Source organism: Anguilla anguilla, chromosome 16 (assembly GCF_013347855.1).
Source record: "Anguilla anguilla isolate fAngAng1 chromosome 16, fAngAng1.pri, whole genome shotgun sequence".
NCBI lineage: Eukaryota > Metazoa > Chordata > Actinopteri > Anguilliformes > Anguillidae > Anguilla > Anguilla anguilla.
Window position 1 is genome coordinate 29,818,757 of NC_049216.1, and position 19,864 is coordinate 29,838,620.

A 19,864-nucleotide genomic window follows, 5' to 3' on the forward strand; every position below is an offset into this window, starting at 1 on the left:
AAAAACACATTTTCCAGTGTACTGGTCGGTTGCCATGGATATACGTGCATCCTGATGGCACTCCCAGAAAAAAAATGACCTTGCAGTCACTAGAGATTTGAGTGTTTCTGTGCAATACTGAAGACAATCATGTAGCTCACACATGTAGCACAGCACTGCCAAACACATCAAGGACAATGCTGAACAGACCAAGCAACTGACAACGCAGGAAAGCCGGACTTATCATTAACAGACAGGGGGGAAAAAACACAGTTTTGCTATATACTGTAGACAGTGGGTCTTGACAGTGTCAGGTAGAAATACCACAGGGTTAAAAGGTCTAATGTGACGTTTCAGTGAAAAAAACTGAAGCACTTACTTTCAATATCGCTAGCTGGCACAAAACAATTTGCTTTATCAGGATTCTTTCAACTGTATTTTCCAAACGTAATCTTTCTTTTTAAAATATCAAATCAAAACATAGTTTCTCTTGCTAGCATTCATTCAAATGACATAATTACTTGACAACTTATCCCTCTTTTTATTTGCAGTGCTCAAATTGTGTGTTCATGTTCTTTACAGCAAACCTCCCTTGCCTATTCCAGAGAGCAAAAACAAGCACTAGCGTCTAAAACATGCTGTCAAAGCTGCTGCTTATGCTTCTTCCCTCTTCCTAAGAACCATCACTACTTCTTAAAATGTTATGTACCGCAATAACAATGCCTTTTGTCTCACACATTTGGAAAACATTTGAATGTCAGAGCCTATTGACTTTAGCACAGTCGCTTATGAGTCTGGTGAGATGGATTACCCTGCGCATAAGGGTTTAGCAAATTAGCGACCGATCCTCATAGGTAACAGCTGAGACCCTGGTGCCGAGGGCATCTGGGCTCTCCCCCCACTGCCTACTGAACACCCATTACTCTCTTCCTCATTATCCAGCGCTGGGCCTAGGGTTTACAGCCAACGGCTAAATGTCATTAGGCAACATAATCAAGTTGGACTGCGTTTGCTAGCCTCCCCTGGTGGAGCGACGGCCAATCACAGGAAAGCAATGGTGGGGAGCGGTCAACTGGAGCACGAAAAGAATAAGCAAACTGAATATTTAAAGTGACAGTTCACACAGCGGAATGTGCACAAAATAACGACTGTGAGATTCTGATCGTAAGATTTAGACACATCAATGAGGAGAAAAATGCTACCGAATGACTTGAATTACATGACAGGCAGTTATTTTCATCCTTGCAAGCATCAGACAGTCAGCCAACAAACAGGGAATTGGTGAAATAAATTTACAGGGATGCTCTAAAAAAATGACAAGAGCAGGCCAGAGTAGCCTTTTAAGCAGACAAAATCAGCATATGACTACGTAAGTGACAAGCAAACTGAAAATGCCACGGCCAGGACCAGTCAGTTTCCCCATGGTTTAAAAAAAAAAAAAAAGGCATCTCTACAGACACGGTGGTATGTTAGGAGTCCTCTGGCCTAAATGTGGAGGGGGAGGACAGAGGCTGACAGGTCATTCAGGATCAGGCTGTGTGTGTCGGGGCGGCGAGAGGCCGCAGAGTAGATGCAGGCGAGGGGGTTTTGCGGCCAGGCGACCCCCTGCAACAGGCAGATTACCCGCCACAGGACACAGCTGGCTTCATCAGGCTCAAGGACATTTTCCAGCACGCTCGCTGAAATTATAAGCAGTGCATAACGAGCAATATTATCTGCTGTTTAACTGCTTTTTTTTTTTTTTACGAGAAATCCACCGGGTGTCCTTCTGGGAACAGCCACTCTTATTTTCCTGATTCAGATTGAATAGTGTTGGTCTGGGTGCAGGCTAACACTACTCCACTCTTAGAAGCGCATTAAAAAAAGCTCAGGAATGATGTGCAGTAAATCGCAAGGACAAATATACATTAAGTGGAGAATTTCCAGCACGTGTAGAAGTGACTCGTGTCCGCTGTACGATAACCAGTACAGTCAGCTACAACCGATGAAACGAAGATTGCTCAACTTTCTTTCAAAACAGTGAAGGTGATGAAAGCACCTCTCACTTTGGAATGCCCGAGCACAAACATCAGCACTTATTGCCGGACCCGCCACTATCGATTCGGGAGAGGTCAGACAAACAGGGGACAAGCGTCCTTTGAGTTTTCGTCCGCTGCATTAATCAACGCCAAACACCGCCTCTCATTACCCCACAGCCCCCGAAGCAGCGCACTTGGAACTGTCTGTTGTAAGCAATGTCTCGAGCAGACCCCCATTAATGAAACCCATGAATATTTCATATTCATCTTACATTTAAATGGTGAATGGTAAATGGACTGCATTTATATAGTGCTTTATCCAAAGCGCTTTACAATTGATGCCTCTCATTCACCCATTCACACACACACACACACACTCACACTCACACTCACACTCACACACCAACGGTGAAAGGCTGCCATGCGAGGTACCAATCAGCTCGTTGGGAGCAATTAGGGGTTAGGTGTCTTGCTCAGGGACACTTCGACACGCCCAGGGCGGGGGATTGAACCGGCAACCCACCGACTGCCAGACAACCGCTCTTACCTCCTGAGCTATGTCTATTAAATACATTGTAGCAACTGTCAAGGAGATTTGCAAACATCTATAAACACTGACGATGCTCTACTCTATTCGCTAAATCTACTCGTGTATTTTATGACATTCCCATTAAAACTATTAAGAGATTACATAGGGGGGATGTCCTGCACAGTTCTCTCGCTCTGTAAACTATTTCATAGCTATTTTGTATCATGTGGGGTGGCAAAAGCTTGTGGGGTCCTCACCTTCTATGTGTCAGAAATACACAAACGATACAAATCATGGTCATGTCGGTATGCTTAACATGGAAAGGATCCAGCAAACAGAATCCACAGTCATTTTTAACCATTTTATTTTGGGTATGTCATTGGCAGTCTTAAGAGTGCTACATAAGGGGTTAGTGCACTCAAAGAGCACCACAAAGGCAATATTCCTGTATGAACAAATCCATGAATATGGTGGCCAGATACAATTCTACAGACTTAGTAAACAAGCCAACAAGTGTAGATGTGATTTTATTCCTAGTAACAATTTTACACCCTAACCTTGGCAAATGTTTAATAAATCTGCCACTCACTTAACTCTCTAATGGATAGAGACTAACTCTCTAATGGAATTTGCATTCATCTTCTACACCTCTTAAATTTGTGAAAAATGCTGAAGCGTTCAAACGGATACGCAAGGCATTAGCCGCCGAAAAAACAACCCAGCCACTTTCATTGACGTGCTTCCACACGGAAATCCGAGCCAGCGTTTAATCAATACATTTTAATCATTTTAGCATTCATTCAGGCAAGCGCTTAATGGCCAATTCTGGAGTTCCAATATCGCCTCTAGAATTCAGGATTCATAGGCCGCCTCACATTCATTCATTCATTCATTCATTCATTCATGCATCACGGCGTCCTTGTGCCTCATGCACGCCCTTCGCCACGTGAGGTGAACATTATGTATTAAAAGCACCCTCGCCCCCCCCCCCACCCCTGGAATGGAGTCAGGCGGCGTTGCACAGGGCAACCGCGGCACCGCTATGTAAGCTCGCTACAAACGCTCATCAGAGAAGTTAAATTCCCCATCCATTCGGGCTCATGTAACATTGAGCACATTTCCGTGTACCAGGCAAGGCCACAGCTGCCATTCGGAGGAGTCACACAGCAGAGGCCCCTTGGGAGAGCCACACTGAGCAGCATACGTGGCTGCCGGTCAAAGCCCTGTTTGTGAGGTAAAAGCCTCAACGCTGTGACCGTATGGATCCATAGCCGCTTCCCACCAAGCTTGAATTAGAGCTACCCGCCTCCGCGCTCTCGGACAAATACTGGCATGCAGGACTGAGCCAACATCCTCAAAGGCACAAAATGGCTTCAGGTGGAACGATTCAGTCATTTTAACAACCAATGCAACAACTGCGAATGGTCAGATCGCTGGCTTGAGGCAAGCACTGCTGTCATTATAATAATCTTACACATACTCCAGACTAATAAAAAAGTACATTTGGAATTGTGGAAATCGTCCAACAATATTGCATTTTCAATACAGAAATATATTGGGGATTAAATCTGCATTCTGTTCCATTAGGCTGATTGTGGTAATTTAAAAGGCAATGCTAGGTTGTAGATTTAAATGGGTTTCGTTTGAAAATGGACTCATTATAATAAAAGCCCATTGTTACGCGGAAATGAGCAGTTAATTAAATCTTTTACAACAGATATGACCGAGTTAACATATTGTCTTACAGGAAAAGGGACTACCCAGAGCCTCCTGCCAAAGCAAACCATTTTGTTCTGCCATGCAGTGCTCTCTCTCTGAAAGCCCTGTTTCCCGTCCCTTATTTACACTTAAGGTACAGCATTCGCCATCTCCAATTGGCTGCAGGGGGCCAGAGGAAGTGAAAAGGGGTCCCAAAAGTTGGGCGCGGCAGAGCTGGGCAGGACGTTGCCGCGGTTACACACCAACGAATCGTCTGCGAGCAGACCTACGGCAGTCGGCCCATTAGTAGCATTTCATCCCTAAAATAAACCCTAATCACATCAAAATGGCCAAGAGAAAGAAAGATCAATCCCCCATTTCCCCAAACACATGTATTAATAATGTACTAATGTGGAAAAAAAAAAGAGGATTTCTAGCTGTGCAGCATATTATTCAACTATTCAGGAGAAGTCGTCTGTGATTTAATATTAATTTGTGTTCAACTAAACCACCTCCTCCTGGAGCTGAATGATAAATGAAGCTTTCCGTGGAAAGGCTGGCAGTTCTCAGGATGCAGGAGTGCTAAAGGTGCATCAGAAGGGCAAATAGTTCATATTAAAAGCCTGGAAACCGGGTTCACCTGTGAGCAAGAAAATGTGAGAATGCCAGGTGAGCTGCACGATAAAGCGTCCGAACCTGCATGCACCAAACACCACACAACTCCAGGCCCAGATGCAGATTTCCACCCCAGAATGTCTACCACGGCAGATGTTACTGGCTGATGTTAAGCGCCCAAGAGCTACTTTCTTCTTCCTGACTAACTAGCCAAACTCTGCCTTTTTAAGTTTTTCTGCAAAGGAGGGGGGGATGGGTGAGAGAAAGGGGGGAGGACACGGCTGTACTGACTAGGTGAGGTGTGAAGCGTGGCCTTATGTTTTGGATGCTGGGCATAGCACTATATTTTCATCAGAAGATTGCCTTATGATCTTCATAAAGAGACCAAACATGAATATGTTATAGGAGGAAATCCAGCTTGGATATCAAAGAAGGAAACATGGAAGTTTACTTCCGCCTCCAGCAACATATCTGTAGATAAATAATCGTTTCATCCCACCTGCTGCACTCTCGAGCTTCAGGTGAAATATTTTCCATTTAACAAAACCAAATCGCACTACGTTGCTTGCCCACAATCACAGTTCCAGATAGCCTCGTTTCAGAGAGGCCCCAAATAAAACTTTGTAAAGGGCCAGCGAAAGGTTAGGGCGGGCCCTGATCATGAAGAAAACTACCTCTAGCAACCTGCATCGTTAACCAGTGCAAATAAAGAAGAATTCTGCTGAACGATAGCATGATAAACCTCCTCTGCATGCAGTAGTTCATCTCCCCCATGGTGGGGTCTATTGCATTCTCAATGCCAAGACAGCTGGCATTGGTTGGCTAGGTTAAATATTACGGCCAATTTTGAAGTTTTAACTGGCTATTTAAAATCTGAATGAAAAAATCCAATCGAAACACCAAACACACTATCATGGTGGAGTCGATATCAGAGACTAAATGTATATATTTGGAAAATGTTTTTTTTTAAACAAGTAACAATGTTGGCATAATTTTTGTGTACAAGTGTAGCTTACCCGGTACAGTTTAACCTCGCCATTAGTATTATTATTATTTTTTTGTATTAATATGCTCCATAAAACACTCTCACATGCAAATAAATTCCATTGACAACAAAATGCTTCCAATCTTTAGTTCTAAATGACATCTTTATCGCCGTGTTTATGACACCTTTAAATTGTCAACGGTCATAAAATACTTCAGAAAAGGCTTCACAAAAGAAATCACTGGAACTTTACAAATAGAACTTTAAAAGTCAATGCTTTGGCACAGTGCAGTACATGCAGGTCTAACTAACCCTATTCTGCACCATCACAAGTATGTTTTATACAAAATGCCAATCCTATAAAACCATCCAACACACTGCCCCGTAAGTGTTAAAATATTATGAAAAGACTCAACGGTACTCCAACAGAAGTTCTCAGTCAGCCTTGGAATAAAAGGACACAAAACACAGACAGAAAAAGGAAAGAATACTGCTTTTAAACGCTCGAAACCTTGGCGAAGGCGTCAGCGACAGCCAAATAAATATTCATCTGGTCAAACGGTCATCCGTTGTCATGGCGTTCGCTTCTGGAGACCGCGAGGACCGTTCACGGTGTTAATGAGTCACGCGATTCTAGGGCCCCCGCGAGTGAGAGACTCTGAGATGTTCTCCGCGCGCGCTAATCGCCTCAGCCGCGCGGTGATTACACAGGGTTCCATCTGACCTCCCTCCCGCTAACTCCGCTCAGAGAAGCTGAGGCGCGGTGACTCACTGATCGGGGGGGGGACATGGTGCCTTTTGATTTCGCCATCCAGGGAAGGAAGGAAGGAAGGAAGGAGGAAGAGGAGGGGTGGGAAGATTTCCTCTGATGCGCACCTCAAAGGAAAGGAATTAAAGGGGTGTGGGGGGGGGGTTAAGCCTTCCTTGTAATCACGTGCACAAGGAAGGGCTGAAATGTGCTAGGTCTGCACCATCAGAACCGTCGAATGCGCTTGATTTTTTAAAAATTTGCGACGCAGTTAAGAGGCACTCTGCCCAAATATTAAAATGCAATCATGCTCTTCTAGCCTTTAAGACGGTCTGGAGACGTTTTCCGGGTGCCGCGTATTCAGAGTGCAGCCGACAGCCGAGGTAAAGGTCACCCTGAGCCAGACTGATGCAGTTCAGCGGAAGAGAAAGCAATCACACTAAAACTCACACTAAAACAAAAAGAGCCGGGTAGGGCAGTGAAAATAAGACACATTTGCTCCGGACCCACTTGGATCGTGGATAATGTACTGCCGGTACTTTTTGCTGAACGGTGCTAGGATTTTAACATCCATTTCTTATTGACATAAAAGTGACATTTAAAATAAATACACAGCAATTTATTTGATAGGATGCATGCTGTTAATACAAATTATTGTAATGAAATCATTATCTTGTATAAATAACAAAGGGTGTTTATTTGGGAGCCATTACAAATCAAACATGCTCGCTATTACACCTTAATTTCACCCTTCAAACACTATGATGGATAAAATGGATATTGGTCAAATAAAAAGGCAACGTCTGGAAAACTGGGCCATGGCATTTCACATGCTCCAGTTTACTTAAAACATCAGAAATCATTTTATAGAGGAGGCACACCTTCTGCTCGACTCCTCCACCTTACCGCTGGATAAGTGCATCAAATCATCATCTCCCTCTTTGCATTCTTATCCGGGCTCAGGGTAATAGGCTGCGACAATAATTCACAGAATATCATCTGAGTGACTCTCTTTCATAAGCGAGCCTTTGCGTTCAGAGATAATACACAGTGGCAGAGCTATTGACAGGTTTATGGGGGGTTTTTTTTGTCCTTGTGTGACTGCTGGGATCTCACATATTCACAGCACAGCCTGTTATGTATTTATTTTTTTAGATGGAAAAACACAAAGACATACTGGCGTCTTTACATTGTCACCCGGGTTAGACTGCATCAAGTGGTTATGATTCTAAGATTTTGTGTAATGAATGGAACGTGGAGAGAACAGCGCTCTCTTATTTGTTATACAGGTCTGACCAGGCTCCTGAATTTATTCTATACACAGCGAGCCTGAACTGAATAACACTGTCAAAATGAGAGCAAGCATGCATTCAGACATTATCTTCTGCAGAAAACTAATACTTCATCCTTGGATTTGTCAGATCAGAGAAAGAAGCTATATACAGCTAAACTCCGCGGTAACACATGCTATTTTCCCTGCATGAAACATTCCCCAAAATCCGGCATCCTTAAGACCATTCAGATAGCTGATCACTGCTCATTCCAGAATGCGGTGTGAAAACAGACGCTTAGCACAAAGGGAAAGTGCTGCACACAGTGTGAAGACGGGTGCGAATCTGCGCGCGCTAAAAGACGAGGAGAGTAAAGGACGATCGACAGAAGCGAGCGTGAAGTGCGCTCAGGCTCAGGGAAGCCAGTCGGCCATTTTATTTATCCACTCAGCTCAGCCCCTTAGCCAGGAAACCCAGATCTGGGCCTGAAGGAAGTGATAAACCTGCAGAAGCCTGCCACAAAACAGCGGGTGATTGTGAGCTGCTGTGGGTGTCTTTCAAAAAAAATTTAATAGCAGTATTTATTTCCAAAGAGAGGGGCCTCGTCTGAGCAAAGGTGGGGGGGGGGGGAGGCAACTTAAAACACTCAATTTTATTCAAAGCGTAATGGGCAAGTCCAAATAATTCAAAAATTCAAGTTGATGGATGGCAAATTGTCATCACGGCTATTTTCAAACAATTATTTTCTAACATCATTAAAAGAGAAACAGGGGGGATCTGTTCTAGTTACCGAGAGACGTTTGAAGCATCACCGTCATCCACGGAAATGGCTAAACTGTCTCTGCTGAGGGAGGGCCAAGGTGAGGCATCCATTCAACACAGCAAACTGGCACAGTCACAAGAGGACACTGCACCGGCTGACCAACTGTGTGCTGTCTGAAGGCAACAGAACAGCTAGTGTGCATTCTATACAATAAATTTTCAAAGACATACTGTTCAGTCTTGTGTCAAAAAAATATTTGATTATATTCTTATATAATGCATAACAAATTAAGATGCTAATATTACTTTATTTTGATATGACTAAACATATGAGAAGGAATCCTAAATGACATTTGTGGGTTTTATTGCATTACTTTCCATTATTTTCTATTGAAATGTCTCTGAAATGTATTCACTGTGGCAACAACCAAATTAATATTCAAGAGCTAGAGCTAACCTTTTCAATGACTGAAATGTTAAGATCATTACCTACCTTCCACAGTAGGGGATTTATAAAGGGATAGTGGAGATGGCAGTTATTTTCATAGCAGCACGGGAAGCACCCCTGGGTAGGTAATACTAGAACTTTCCATTTTAATGCGATTCACTATACTATGGGGAAGCTGCAGACACTGAGCAATCCTCCACTGTTGCCAGTCTTAGATGTTAAAATCCACGCGGTGAATATTTTTGCACTAAAGTGCACTAAAATAACTCACATCCCATGATGCTAGTTTTCACTGATGAATATAATCCAGTACGTTCAATACAACAACAAACATACAGGTTTGTTTAAATTAGGCCTCAAGTTGTCCTAACATTCGTCTATACAAAGGGTACCCATGGCTCAGTCCTTCCCCCCTTAATCTATGAAGAAATCCTGTGCCTGAAAATAATTTGAGATTAACAGAAAGCTGATCGTCGGAAGACTACGTGGACAGTTTGTGCAGAATTCCCCTGCACTTCCCATTGGCACTGAAGGTGACTCCTCCCTTTGTAGGCTTCCACTTGTGACCTTGCATTTAATTAGGTGTACTTTAAACGGCTGATGCTAATCAAAGTACTGATCGCTCGCTTATCATGCAGGGCTGGGCAACGGGGAGCAGATTTTCATCACAACATGAAGACCTTCTGGGGTCTCTCCAATCTGTAAAATGCAGAGTGCCCTTGGGCGCACTGGCATGAATTGACCAATTTAAGTAACATGTTAATTGGGTGTGTGTGTGCGCGTTGGGCTCCATTCAATGCGCAACAAGGTCATTACTGAAAATGTATGGTTGTATGGATGGAACTACAGTGCTACTACACCAAACCCAAGTACAAGTCACAAAAGCCAAAGATTCAAGTTTTTCCCTGTAATCAGGAAATATGTCAATACAGCCAACTGGAATTTGGGGTAATTAGCTCCCCTTTCCACCCAAAACCAATAAAAGAGAATCAAATAATAAGTACGCATAGAATATTTTGTCGCAGCTCAAAACACTAGATACAGAAAACTTGTATATCTGAATTTTTCTCCTGCAGTACTTGCGGCATTAACACTGAATAGCACGAAAATAGCTTAAATAAATAAATAGAACAGAATCGGAAATGAGGATGGTGCTAGGCGAAGGCACGCAGGAGCGGGTGTGAGGTGCTACGCTTCAGTCCTCGTGAAATTCTAATACTTAAAGCTTCTCACATCTTGATTCGTCCCACAAATATAATGGAAATTCCATAGAGACATCCACGTAATATTATTGTTTTATGATAGTGGCCACGGACGAATTGTGGAAATGTAATAGCGCACTGATACTAGAAACAGCCTGCATTGTTTTTCAGAAATATACTGTTATAAATTGGAATAGATCATTTTTTAAGGTTCTCTCAGGACCTGGTACCTAGAGGAATCCACAGTGGCAGCATCCATCTGAGAGGGCTTAATACATCAATGCCTGTCACTTTCGCTCCAGCTCTAAACACCACATCAGCAATACAAATAATATCATTGTAATATGCTGAAGATAATATAACACAGCGTAACTGAGCGGCAAAATCAACAAGTTCAACAGCAAGAGTCAGTGACCAGCAGGCGCCGAGAAAGATTTTTAAAAATGAATCTCAATGTTGACCCGACGAAAAGAATGTCTGGACGGAATGCTGAAAGTACGGAAAGGGCTGTCTGTCCAAATCTCACATCTCATCCAACCAGAAGATGAATGTAGCAAGCTGCTGTTCAGCAATGGCACAGATCCAATACTCAAAGGATTTTTTTTTTTTTGAACAGATCCCCATTAACAAGACAAAATGTAGCTTCAATTCCATCGAAGGCTCATATATCACCCGCCATATTGCACAATTCAATCAGAGGATGGCACTCTTGGGGCTGCCCCTAGAGAAGCAACAGTTTCTGTTGATTCCCACAAACAGGCAATTTATCAATTGCCACACATCCACAAGATGTCACCTTGAAATTGAAACCTACGCAGTCACATAATTCAGGTACTCCCACTTTTTTTTTTCCCCGGCCAAACAATCTCGACCAGCCAATAGTTAAAATCAAATAAAAAAAGGTAACCTCAAGGCTTCTTGGAAGAAACTTTTCTAAACATTAAGGAACAAAGAAAATGACCTCTGATAGAAATGCCTCGACATCACGCGCCAGAGACAGGCTTCATTTAATTAGCCTGAGTTGTCAGACAGTTGTTTCGCGCACGTGTCAGCACTGCCCCCATTGTAACGCTCCCTCTGCCAGACCAAATCAAACGAGATACGAGATGTCTCTGTGGCACTCTATAAGGTCACTTTGGGTCAGGCCGAAGCAAACGCTCCCCCGGTGGCCTCGTCTTACCTTCACCTTCTCCTGCAGCTTCCCCAGGCGCAGAGTGCCCTGGATGATCTGGGCGAGCACCCCCTGCTTGTCCTGCTCCAGAGTGGAGGCCTGTGGGACAGAGGGGCAGAGGCAGGGTTACGAATCTGTGAGCGAGGGTGAGGTGTCGGGAGGAAGAACACAAAGAGAGGGCATTAATAGAGCCGCAGTCTCCTTTTCCCTAAAACAAACGATAAAATCACAAAACCTTACGCGAGACATAGTGTATATTATGCACACAGAGAACGTGAGAACACTACATATTCAGTACCTCCAAGAAGTACTCACTTGAATATTATTTGCTACAGAGAATCCACAAATATAAAGGAGACACTTGAAAATGGGCTAACATTTAATTATGCAGCACTTTATACATTCAGTGTGTCCAATGCCCCACATTTGGTGCAATTAATTCCCTACACGAGAATAATTATAGTTGATTAGCATCACAAATGTGTTGACTCCAGTTCAGAGCGGGGAAAAAAACGAATCCAAAAATCTAAGAGAATGCAATTAGACTTACATTAACGCTGACAGCAATACGCATGTTCAAAATCTATAAAAGCAAAGCACGGCAGACGACCTGGTCCACACATTCTCATTTCTGTAGACTTCGTTAGTTAGCATTGCACAGGTAAGGAGGTCTCCACTGCTGCCAGTCCTACCAGTCCTCCCACTAGCAGTGAAGGTTTCTAAAGTGGCACACAGCTTGGCGCTGTGGGCGACAGAGAGCCTGGCACCCAGGGGTGCTCCACGGTGTCGGCAGGGTTCCGTCGTTCCGGAAGCACTTCCTGCCCGCGTGATCGGGGACACACTCACAGGGTGACCCCAACATCGCCGCTCTGAGACACGTAATCACCGGCGAAAATGTGAGATGACTCACTGGAAGCTCGTCATACAGTACCTCAGTAAACATGTTCGAGCTGAAAGCCACCTTTGGGAATCCGCTGTTTTTAAATCATGCCCATCGCTTTACATGTGAACATCACACATTTTTTTTTGTTGTTGTCCATCAAGGTGAATAATATATGAATTCGTGCTCCTCAGCGTTCAATGTTTAGCTGTGTACAGGTTCCTCCTGTAGCTCCAACAACTGAGATTGAGCAGAATTACATTACATTACATTACAGGCATTTGTCAGAAGCTCTTGTCCAGAGCGACGTATAACAAAGTGTATAACCATAACCAGGAACAAGTGTGTGGAAAACCCTAGAGAGAAGTACCATTCCAAGTGCAGGGAACAACCGCATAGTTCAACTTGGATCCTGTAGGTTAAACTGATTACAACTGATTGTGATAAACAATCACATACAAAATCTCCAGCTCCACTTATTGGTGTGAAAGTCAGGTTAGTCACAGCCAATTAGTACATCAATCTGAACTTGGTTGTGGTTTATACTGATCTGTTCAGCTGGAATTACATTACGGTTGAAGGACAATAAAACAGACATAAACAAAATTCTTTAAAAAGGGTTCCTGGCAAAATTATAGTTTTTGATTTCTCCTAGTGGACACATTAAAACAAAATATATTAAATATAATAATATAGTAATACATTATGAAACGTATTTCGACTGTATCAAAAAAAACAAACTCCATTGAACTACATAAGCTATGAGAAAAAAAGTTATATTATAGAATATTTAAAATTTAAAAAAAAAAACTGAAGATAAAAGCTAAGTGTTTAGCTGATTACATCAGATCCTGAAGCTTGAGGTCACAATGCACATGTTTTGTCGCCAAAAAAATCAGCTACCCTTGCTGAAGAGGAGTTGCACGAAGAAGGGCATCTAATGTGAAAATCTCCCAGCAGTCCTTTCACCTGCGATACCGCGAGGCTGCTGTCAAGATGCAATTTATACAGAGCTACGAGCGGCAGAATTTCCCCACAAAAACATGACTACGCTTGTGCCTGGGGGGGAAATTTGACTGATATATGAAGGAGGGAGAAAGCTGGGGGGGGGAGGGGGGGGGGGGAATCGCTTGCATGAAATGTTGCAGCTACAGCTCTCACCTGGCCTGGAGCTACACGTCTGTGTGGTTTCTTAATCAGGAGCATCTGATGTGTGAAAATGAAACCGCACCAGCTGACACAGCCAGTGTTCCTCCATCCACTACCCACAACCTCCCAGATTCCTAACTACACACTGCAATACTAGCTGCAGTTTCCAGCAACCTCAAGGTTTTCATGTCAGAAAAACTCTAAAGTGAGCGAAAGCTGCTAAATCCTGTTTCTTTGGAAAAGTTCATTGTAATAGGTAAAAAGTTGTGGTTTTGTTTGTGGTTCGGTTGGGCTTTTGAACCAATCCACAGCAAAAGCCACATCTACACATTCCAAACTCCAAACCCACATTGACTGCCAGTTTGACTGATGAATGAGCACTTAATGTGCACTGATACATACAGAAATGTTTTTGGCAGACATATCGCTGAAGGCCTTGAAAACTAATCAATGCAAATGTACAAACTATGCAAAATAAGCACGTTGAATGTGCGTGGAATGGGGCCATTAAGCACAATGTTGGGGAACTGGCACAGGAGGAAGCAGGAGACATAGAAATACAAAGGAACAAAGCGACAGACTTGCAGCCATTTGGACTGAAAACCTTAAGACACCTGCGAACGGTAGCACAAGCTAGGAAACATGATAAATGGAGTTCTGATCTCTTTCTTCAAGTATTCATTTCATTCCATGCAGTAGACATGCCTACTACTTACTTTCAATCAGACTGAATGAATGGCTCTCCAGGTTTCAGTGAAATTGGCTTTTTTTTTAAGGCACCATAAAAGGACCCTACCTTCCTTTTTAAAATCAAGGCAGCTGTCCCACATCACTCACCTGCAATGCACCTTTTATGCTCTACTTCAACATTTCCGTTTATTCCGTACCTGTTAAACTGCTTCACGTAATGTCGGATGGAGTAAGAAGCTGTCTGAATTTTAAAATCTAGTTCAGGGCCGCTCGACTCCAGGTCCTGTGGGCCGCAGTGTCAGCAGGCACTGCCTCCGACCGTGCAATTTCACTAATGAGCGTGCTTTCAGGAGCAAGGAGGTAAAATAATTAGAGAAATCAGGAGGTGCGGAGCACGGCAGGGGAAAATACCTGCAGACACTGCGGCCTGGAGGACCTGGAAGTGTGCAGCGATCTAGTTTCCACTCTGATTGCTGAAAAAAAAAAAATTTAAAAATGAAACGCCAAACTTCCTCACTGATGTCTTTCTAAGCTGGTGTTAAACGAGCCTGCGACACTTATCTTTCGCCGAATTATGAAATAATATTCACACAGAACTTTAAAAAACCGATTGTTCAGCCTGGAGCCCTTAACTATGCAGTGTGTCGAGACTCTACAGGGTGTCAGCTCAGCTCTGAGGGCTGCTTGCCTGCTGGCTTCCCATGTTCCTCTCAGTTCCCACCGTAAAGCGTCTTTGTGAAAACATCTCGGCGAAATGGCGCTATTGGCTCTATAAAAATAACATTTTATTCAAACAAACTGGTCTCCCAGGTCTAACAGGCCCAAGTATTTGGTCAAATGAGAAGTCATTAAAAACTGGTCGACAAGTAGGCTAGAGCTCCACCTGCATTATTAAATTCCCCAAATTAGGTCAGTAAAATATCTCGAGAATGCTTCTGATTCAGAAATATGCACCAATGTGTTTTATCAGTATAAATAAATGAAATATTTAATTGTGTAAATATTGTGGCAAACTCATGGAGGAGACTAGAAACAAAAAAAAACTGAATATATGGGCCTCTCCAGGAATTGAGTGTGACACCACATGATACAAACAGTATTAGACAGGCCGAGTTGCAGATATCATTTTCATGTATTAACAAATTTAGCATGCATGAGACTAACGCGATACTTATTTACTTTAGAGCTGAATGCTATTAATAGTTCCAACACTGACCAATGTTTCGGTTGCATTAGCTTACAAAGCTTATGAAGAGCTCTACCATTATCCCCGTCCCCAAAAAAACAAGGACCGCAGGACTCAATGACTACAGACCCGTCGCCCTGACCTCTGTGGTAATGAAGTCTTTTGAGCGCCTTGTACTGTCCCACCTCAAAACCATCACGGACCCACTCCTGGACCCCCTGCAGTTCGCATACAGAGCCAACAGGTCTGTGGACGATGCTGTAAACATGGCCCTCCACTTCATCCTCCAGCACCTGGACACTGCAGGAACCTATGTCAGGATCCTGTTTGTGGACTTCAGCTCCGCCTTCAATACCATCATCCCGGCTCTACTACAGGACAAGCTCTCCCAGCTGCACGTGCCTGACTGCACCTGCAGGTGGATCACCGACTTCCTGTCTGACAGGAAGCAGCACGTGAAGCTGGGGAAACACGTCTCCGACTCCCGGACCATCAGCACCGGCTCCCCTCAAGGCTGCGTCCTTTCTCCTCTACTCTTCTCCCTGTATACCAATAGCTGCACCTCCAGTCATCAGTCAGTCAAGCTCCTGAAGTTTGCAGACGACACCACTCTCATTGGACTCATCTCTGGTGGGGATGAGTCTGCCTACAGGAGAGAGATTGAACATCTGGTGTCCTGGTGCAGCCATAACAACCTGGAGCTCAACGCCCTAAAGACAGTAGAGATGGTAGTGGACTTCAGAAGGAACGCAGCCCCACCCGCCCCCATCACCCTGCATGACTCCCCAGTCGACACTGTGGAGTCCTTCTGCTTCCTGGGCACCATCATCACCCAGGACCTCAAGTGGGAGCTGAACATCACCTCCCTCACCAAGAAGGCTCAGCAGAGGATGTACTTCCTGCGGCAGCTGAAGAAGTTCAACCTGCCAATGACAATGATGGTGCACTTCTACACTGCCATCACTGAGTCCATCCTCACCTCCTCCATCACCATCTGGTACGCTGCTGCCACTGCCAAGGACAAGGGCAGACTGCAGCGTATCATTCGCGCCGCTGAGAGGGTGATTGGCTGCAATCTGCCATCCCTCCAGGACCTGCACACCTCCAGGGCCCTGAGGCGGGCAGGAAAGATTGTGGCCGACCCCTCCCACCCTGGACACAAACTCTTGCAAACACTCCCCTCCGGCAGGAGGCTGCGGTCCATCAGGACCAAAACCTCACGTCATAAGAACAGTTTTTTCCCGACTGCAGCTGGCCTTATCAACAAGGCCCGGGACCCCCACTGATGCCACTGTCACTGTACTGTTATCCTGACCCCCACGGACACCAACAGACAGCACCTGTACTTAAAACCACTTTATCCCCTTGCACTATTGTTATTGTTTTGCACTATGTTTATGTTATGTTATGTTATGTTATGTCTGTTATGTTTTTTACTGCACTATTGTTCATCTTACTCTATTTATCTTATTTTATGTTCACTGTTACGCACCACCTGACCAAAACAAATTCCTTGTATGTGTAAACCTACTTGGCAATAAACCCGATTCTGATTCTGATTCTGATTCTGAAGAGGGGAAAAAATCCATATGCTCGCGTTCCAACAATAGTGGTCTAGAAGAAACCGCAACAAAATACGAAGATCTGACACACAGCAAATGTTCTCTTTTGCACGTACGATTAATGAACGCATGCTTTGATTTGATGCATTATCGTACTAAGTCAGTGGTTGACTAATGTACCGTGGGCTTTGCTGTGGACATGGCTCTGGCTCACTGCATGTAAAAATACATCTGACTTTAGAGGTCAGTGGAAATCCAGCTCTTATGCCACACACCCAGCAGGACACACGAGAGACATCAACAACAGACAACAGAGCCAGGGAAGTAAATCTAACAGTAAATTTACAGCCTGATACTTCTTCAAACTGCTTCTCGGAAACTGCATGCCCACTGCTGTGGAATCAGTTTAAAGGCCAACAGTCTTTAAAAAAAAAAAATTATTTATGGGAAAAGACCGCGGAAATATTACTCATACTCAACATCAAGAACGTTTGAGCAGAAGTCTGCTCCATTCACGGGTCAGTACCCCCCCCACGCACATCTGCCGCTGCCCCTCCCTCAGCACGACCATGTGCAATCAATTCTAATTAGCCCCCATTTGATGTGGCTGGGTGGCACAATGACCTAATAAAACACACCCAGAGGACACTGTCACAGCTGATAGGCCCACCGGTTTTCTCACGGTGGGAACACTTTCAGACGAGGCACGCCAATTATTTGCAGGGACGCCAGCAAGTAAAAATCAGTGTTTTTGGTTCAGTGGGAAACGAAGAGAGAGAGAGATATGCACTTAGAGTGACACGCTACAAGGTTCATCACATCATACACCTCCTTCATCGCCCATACAACCGCCCTCTGCATGCAGATAACTGAGACCCTTACCTCTGAAGCAGACCAGTAATGAATAACCAGCTAACAAATAAAGAAAATCGTATACAAAAACACTGAAAGGACTGAGGAGTTAATGACTCACTTCTTGAGATTATGGAAAAGGAACAGGATGGAGACACCCTCCGCCAGTCCCAACAGGCACTCCTTTTCTCTTTGAAATGACTCAAAATGGCAGGTCAACGTCACCACGGTGACTGACTGAATCAGGCCGCTCGGTGCCCGGCCGGAACAAAAGCCACCCGCCGTTCACCCGCAGCCATTCCAGAGCGGAGCAGGGTCAGGGGGAGCCATCACTGCCCTGCAATTCCAGGAATGTTCAGGCACGGTTAGACAAAGAGGACCCGCATGGGTACACAAAAAGAAAAAAGGCTGCCTCGGGAAGCGGCGTACTGTAATCTCCATTTCGGCCTGAACAGGGAGCGAGGGCTCTGGAACGCAGTGAGTCACTGCCTGACTGGCCCTGCCCCCCACCTGCTCCCCCCTGCCCCCCCTGAGCCCCCTGCCCCCCCCCCCACCTCCCCCCCCCCCCCGCCCCCCGCAGCGCGGTGACGTCCGTAGGTTACCCGCGGTGATTAGACTCACTCTGCTTAATCAGGCAGAGCGCGATGCCCCGCGGTGCCGCGCGGAAGTTACCATGTGTATCAGCTGGTCCCGCTCCTGCGTGGTCTTCTCTGCCAGGGCCACCACGCCGCTCAGGTACTGGTGGGCCAGCAGCTCCTTGTCCAGCGAGTCCTCCATCTGTTGCTTCAGCAGGCCGACCTTCCTCTGAGCTTTTCTGAGGGGAGGGCGAGCAGAACGCGCAAGAGCCAAAACTTTCACTCCTCACTACTAAAACAGTTTGTCATCTTTTGGGAGCTAACAGCCTAGCGCCATTGTCTCTGAAGGTCAAGTGCCTTTACTGCGTTCTTGAGGGTGGATATATGGACACGGGTCTCAGGGCCGTATCTCTTCTTTATCAGTGCATGGCTCACAAACACACCTCAGTGTCACCGGGTGCTGAGACCTGCAGTTAGCAACAGCCCAAGTCGGGGAATAATTCATTTTTTTTTTTTATATATACTGTAAATAAGCAATAGCTGTGGACGTGAAACTGAAAAGTTATCTGAGGTATGAGTTGCTCATGCTCAGAACCCAAATAATTTTACATAATAATAATAAGAGTAACATTACTCAAGATTAATATTAATAATGTCGCCTGTGACAAAATAAGGGCAGTGATAAGACTCCAGTACCGCAAGCCAGGTGAGATACCTGTTAGCATGGCGCGACATTTCCAGCTCCTCCTCCATGCTCTTCGTGTCTGCCGCGAGCTTGGTCTTCTCCAGCAACAGACTTTTCTTCTCCGTCTGAAGGGATGATACTCGGCTCATCAGGTCCTCCACTTCACTCTTCCTCCTCTCCTCCTCTTGCTCAAGCAGCCTGCAAAGTCAAGGGGACAGTGTCACACCGCTGCGAACGCAGCCCACGCAAGCGAATATATAATTCGGATGATGGCAAAAGAATTTTCAGTCTTTCGGTGAGTGGAAAACAAGTCTGGGCTGACAGCTTATGGCAATACTGTGTACACCTTTAGATTGTTGCAATTAATCACTTGGAAGCCGAAGCAGGAAGGCTCCACAGCCTGATGGACCACCTTGGGCAAACAAACAAAAGGCCCATTAAACGAGTGGGAAGGAAAGCCTCTTTTATTTATGACGGTGCCAGACGTTCGTGTTGAATAACTTCTGACAGAAGCTGGAGCCCAGCTGTATATACAGCCTGATATAGCCACAGGCCCATTACCAGCACACACAAAGGCAATCAACATTCCAATAATGATTAACAGGGTACGTGTCAATCACGTCCAGAGGCATTTTCTCGGATTGTGTGTCTCTCGCAGACAATGACAATGGCCAGACTACGCCGTTTTGGCCCTCACTGGCCAACGTGCAACACACACACACACACTCACACACTCACACACTCACACAGGCACACAGGCACACACACACACACACACACACACACATACATGCACGCGCACACACACACGCACACGCGCACACACACACACACACACACACACACACACACACACACA

At 44.9% G+C, this 19,864-nt stretch overlaps 1 protein-coding gene across 5 annotated transcripts in view; it reads right to left on the reverse strand.

The window, feature by feature from the left end:
- cep89 (centrosomal protein 89) overlaps positions 1 to 19,864 on the reverse strand; it is an 85,956-nt gene that overhangs the window by 43,184 nt on the left and 22,908 nt on the right. For all 5 annotated transcript variants that reach the window (XM_035396320.1, XM_035396319.1, XM_035396318.1 and 2 more), the window contains 3 exons: positions 19,036 to 19,203; positions 18,418 to 18,559; positions 11,436 to 11,525 (listed from right to left, as the gene is read on the reverse strand). In XM_035396320.1, coding sequence (XP_035252211.1) covers positions 11,436 to 11,525; positions 18,418 to 18,559; positions 19,036 to 19,203 — 400 coding nt within the window. The remainder of the gene's footprint in view (positions 1 to 11,435; positions 11,526 to 18,417; positions 18,560 to 19,035; positions 19,204 to 19,864) is intronic.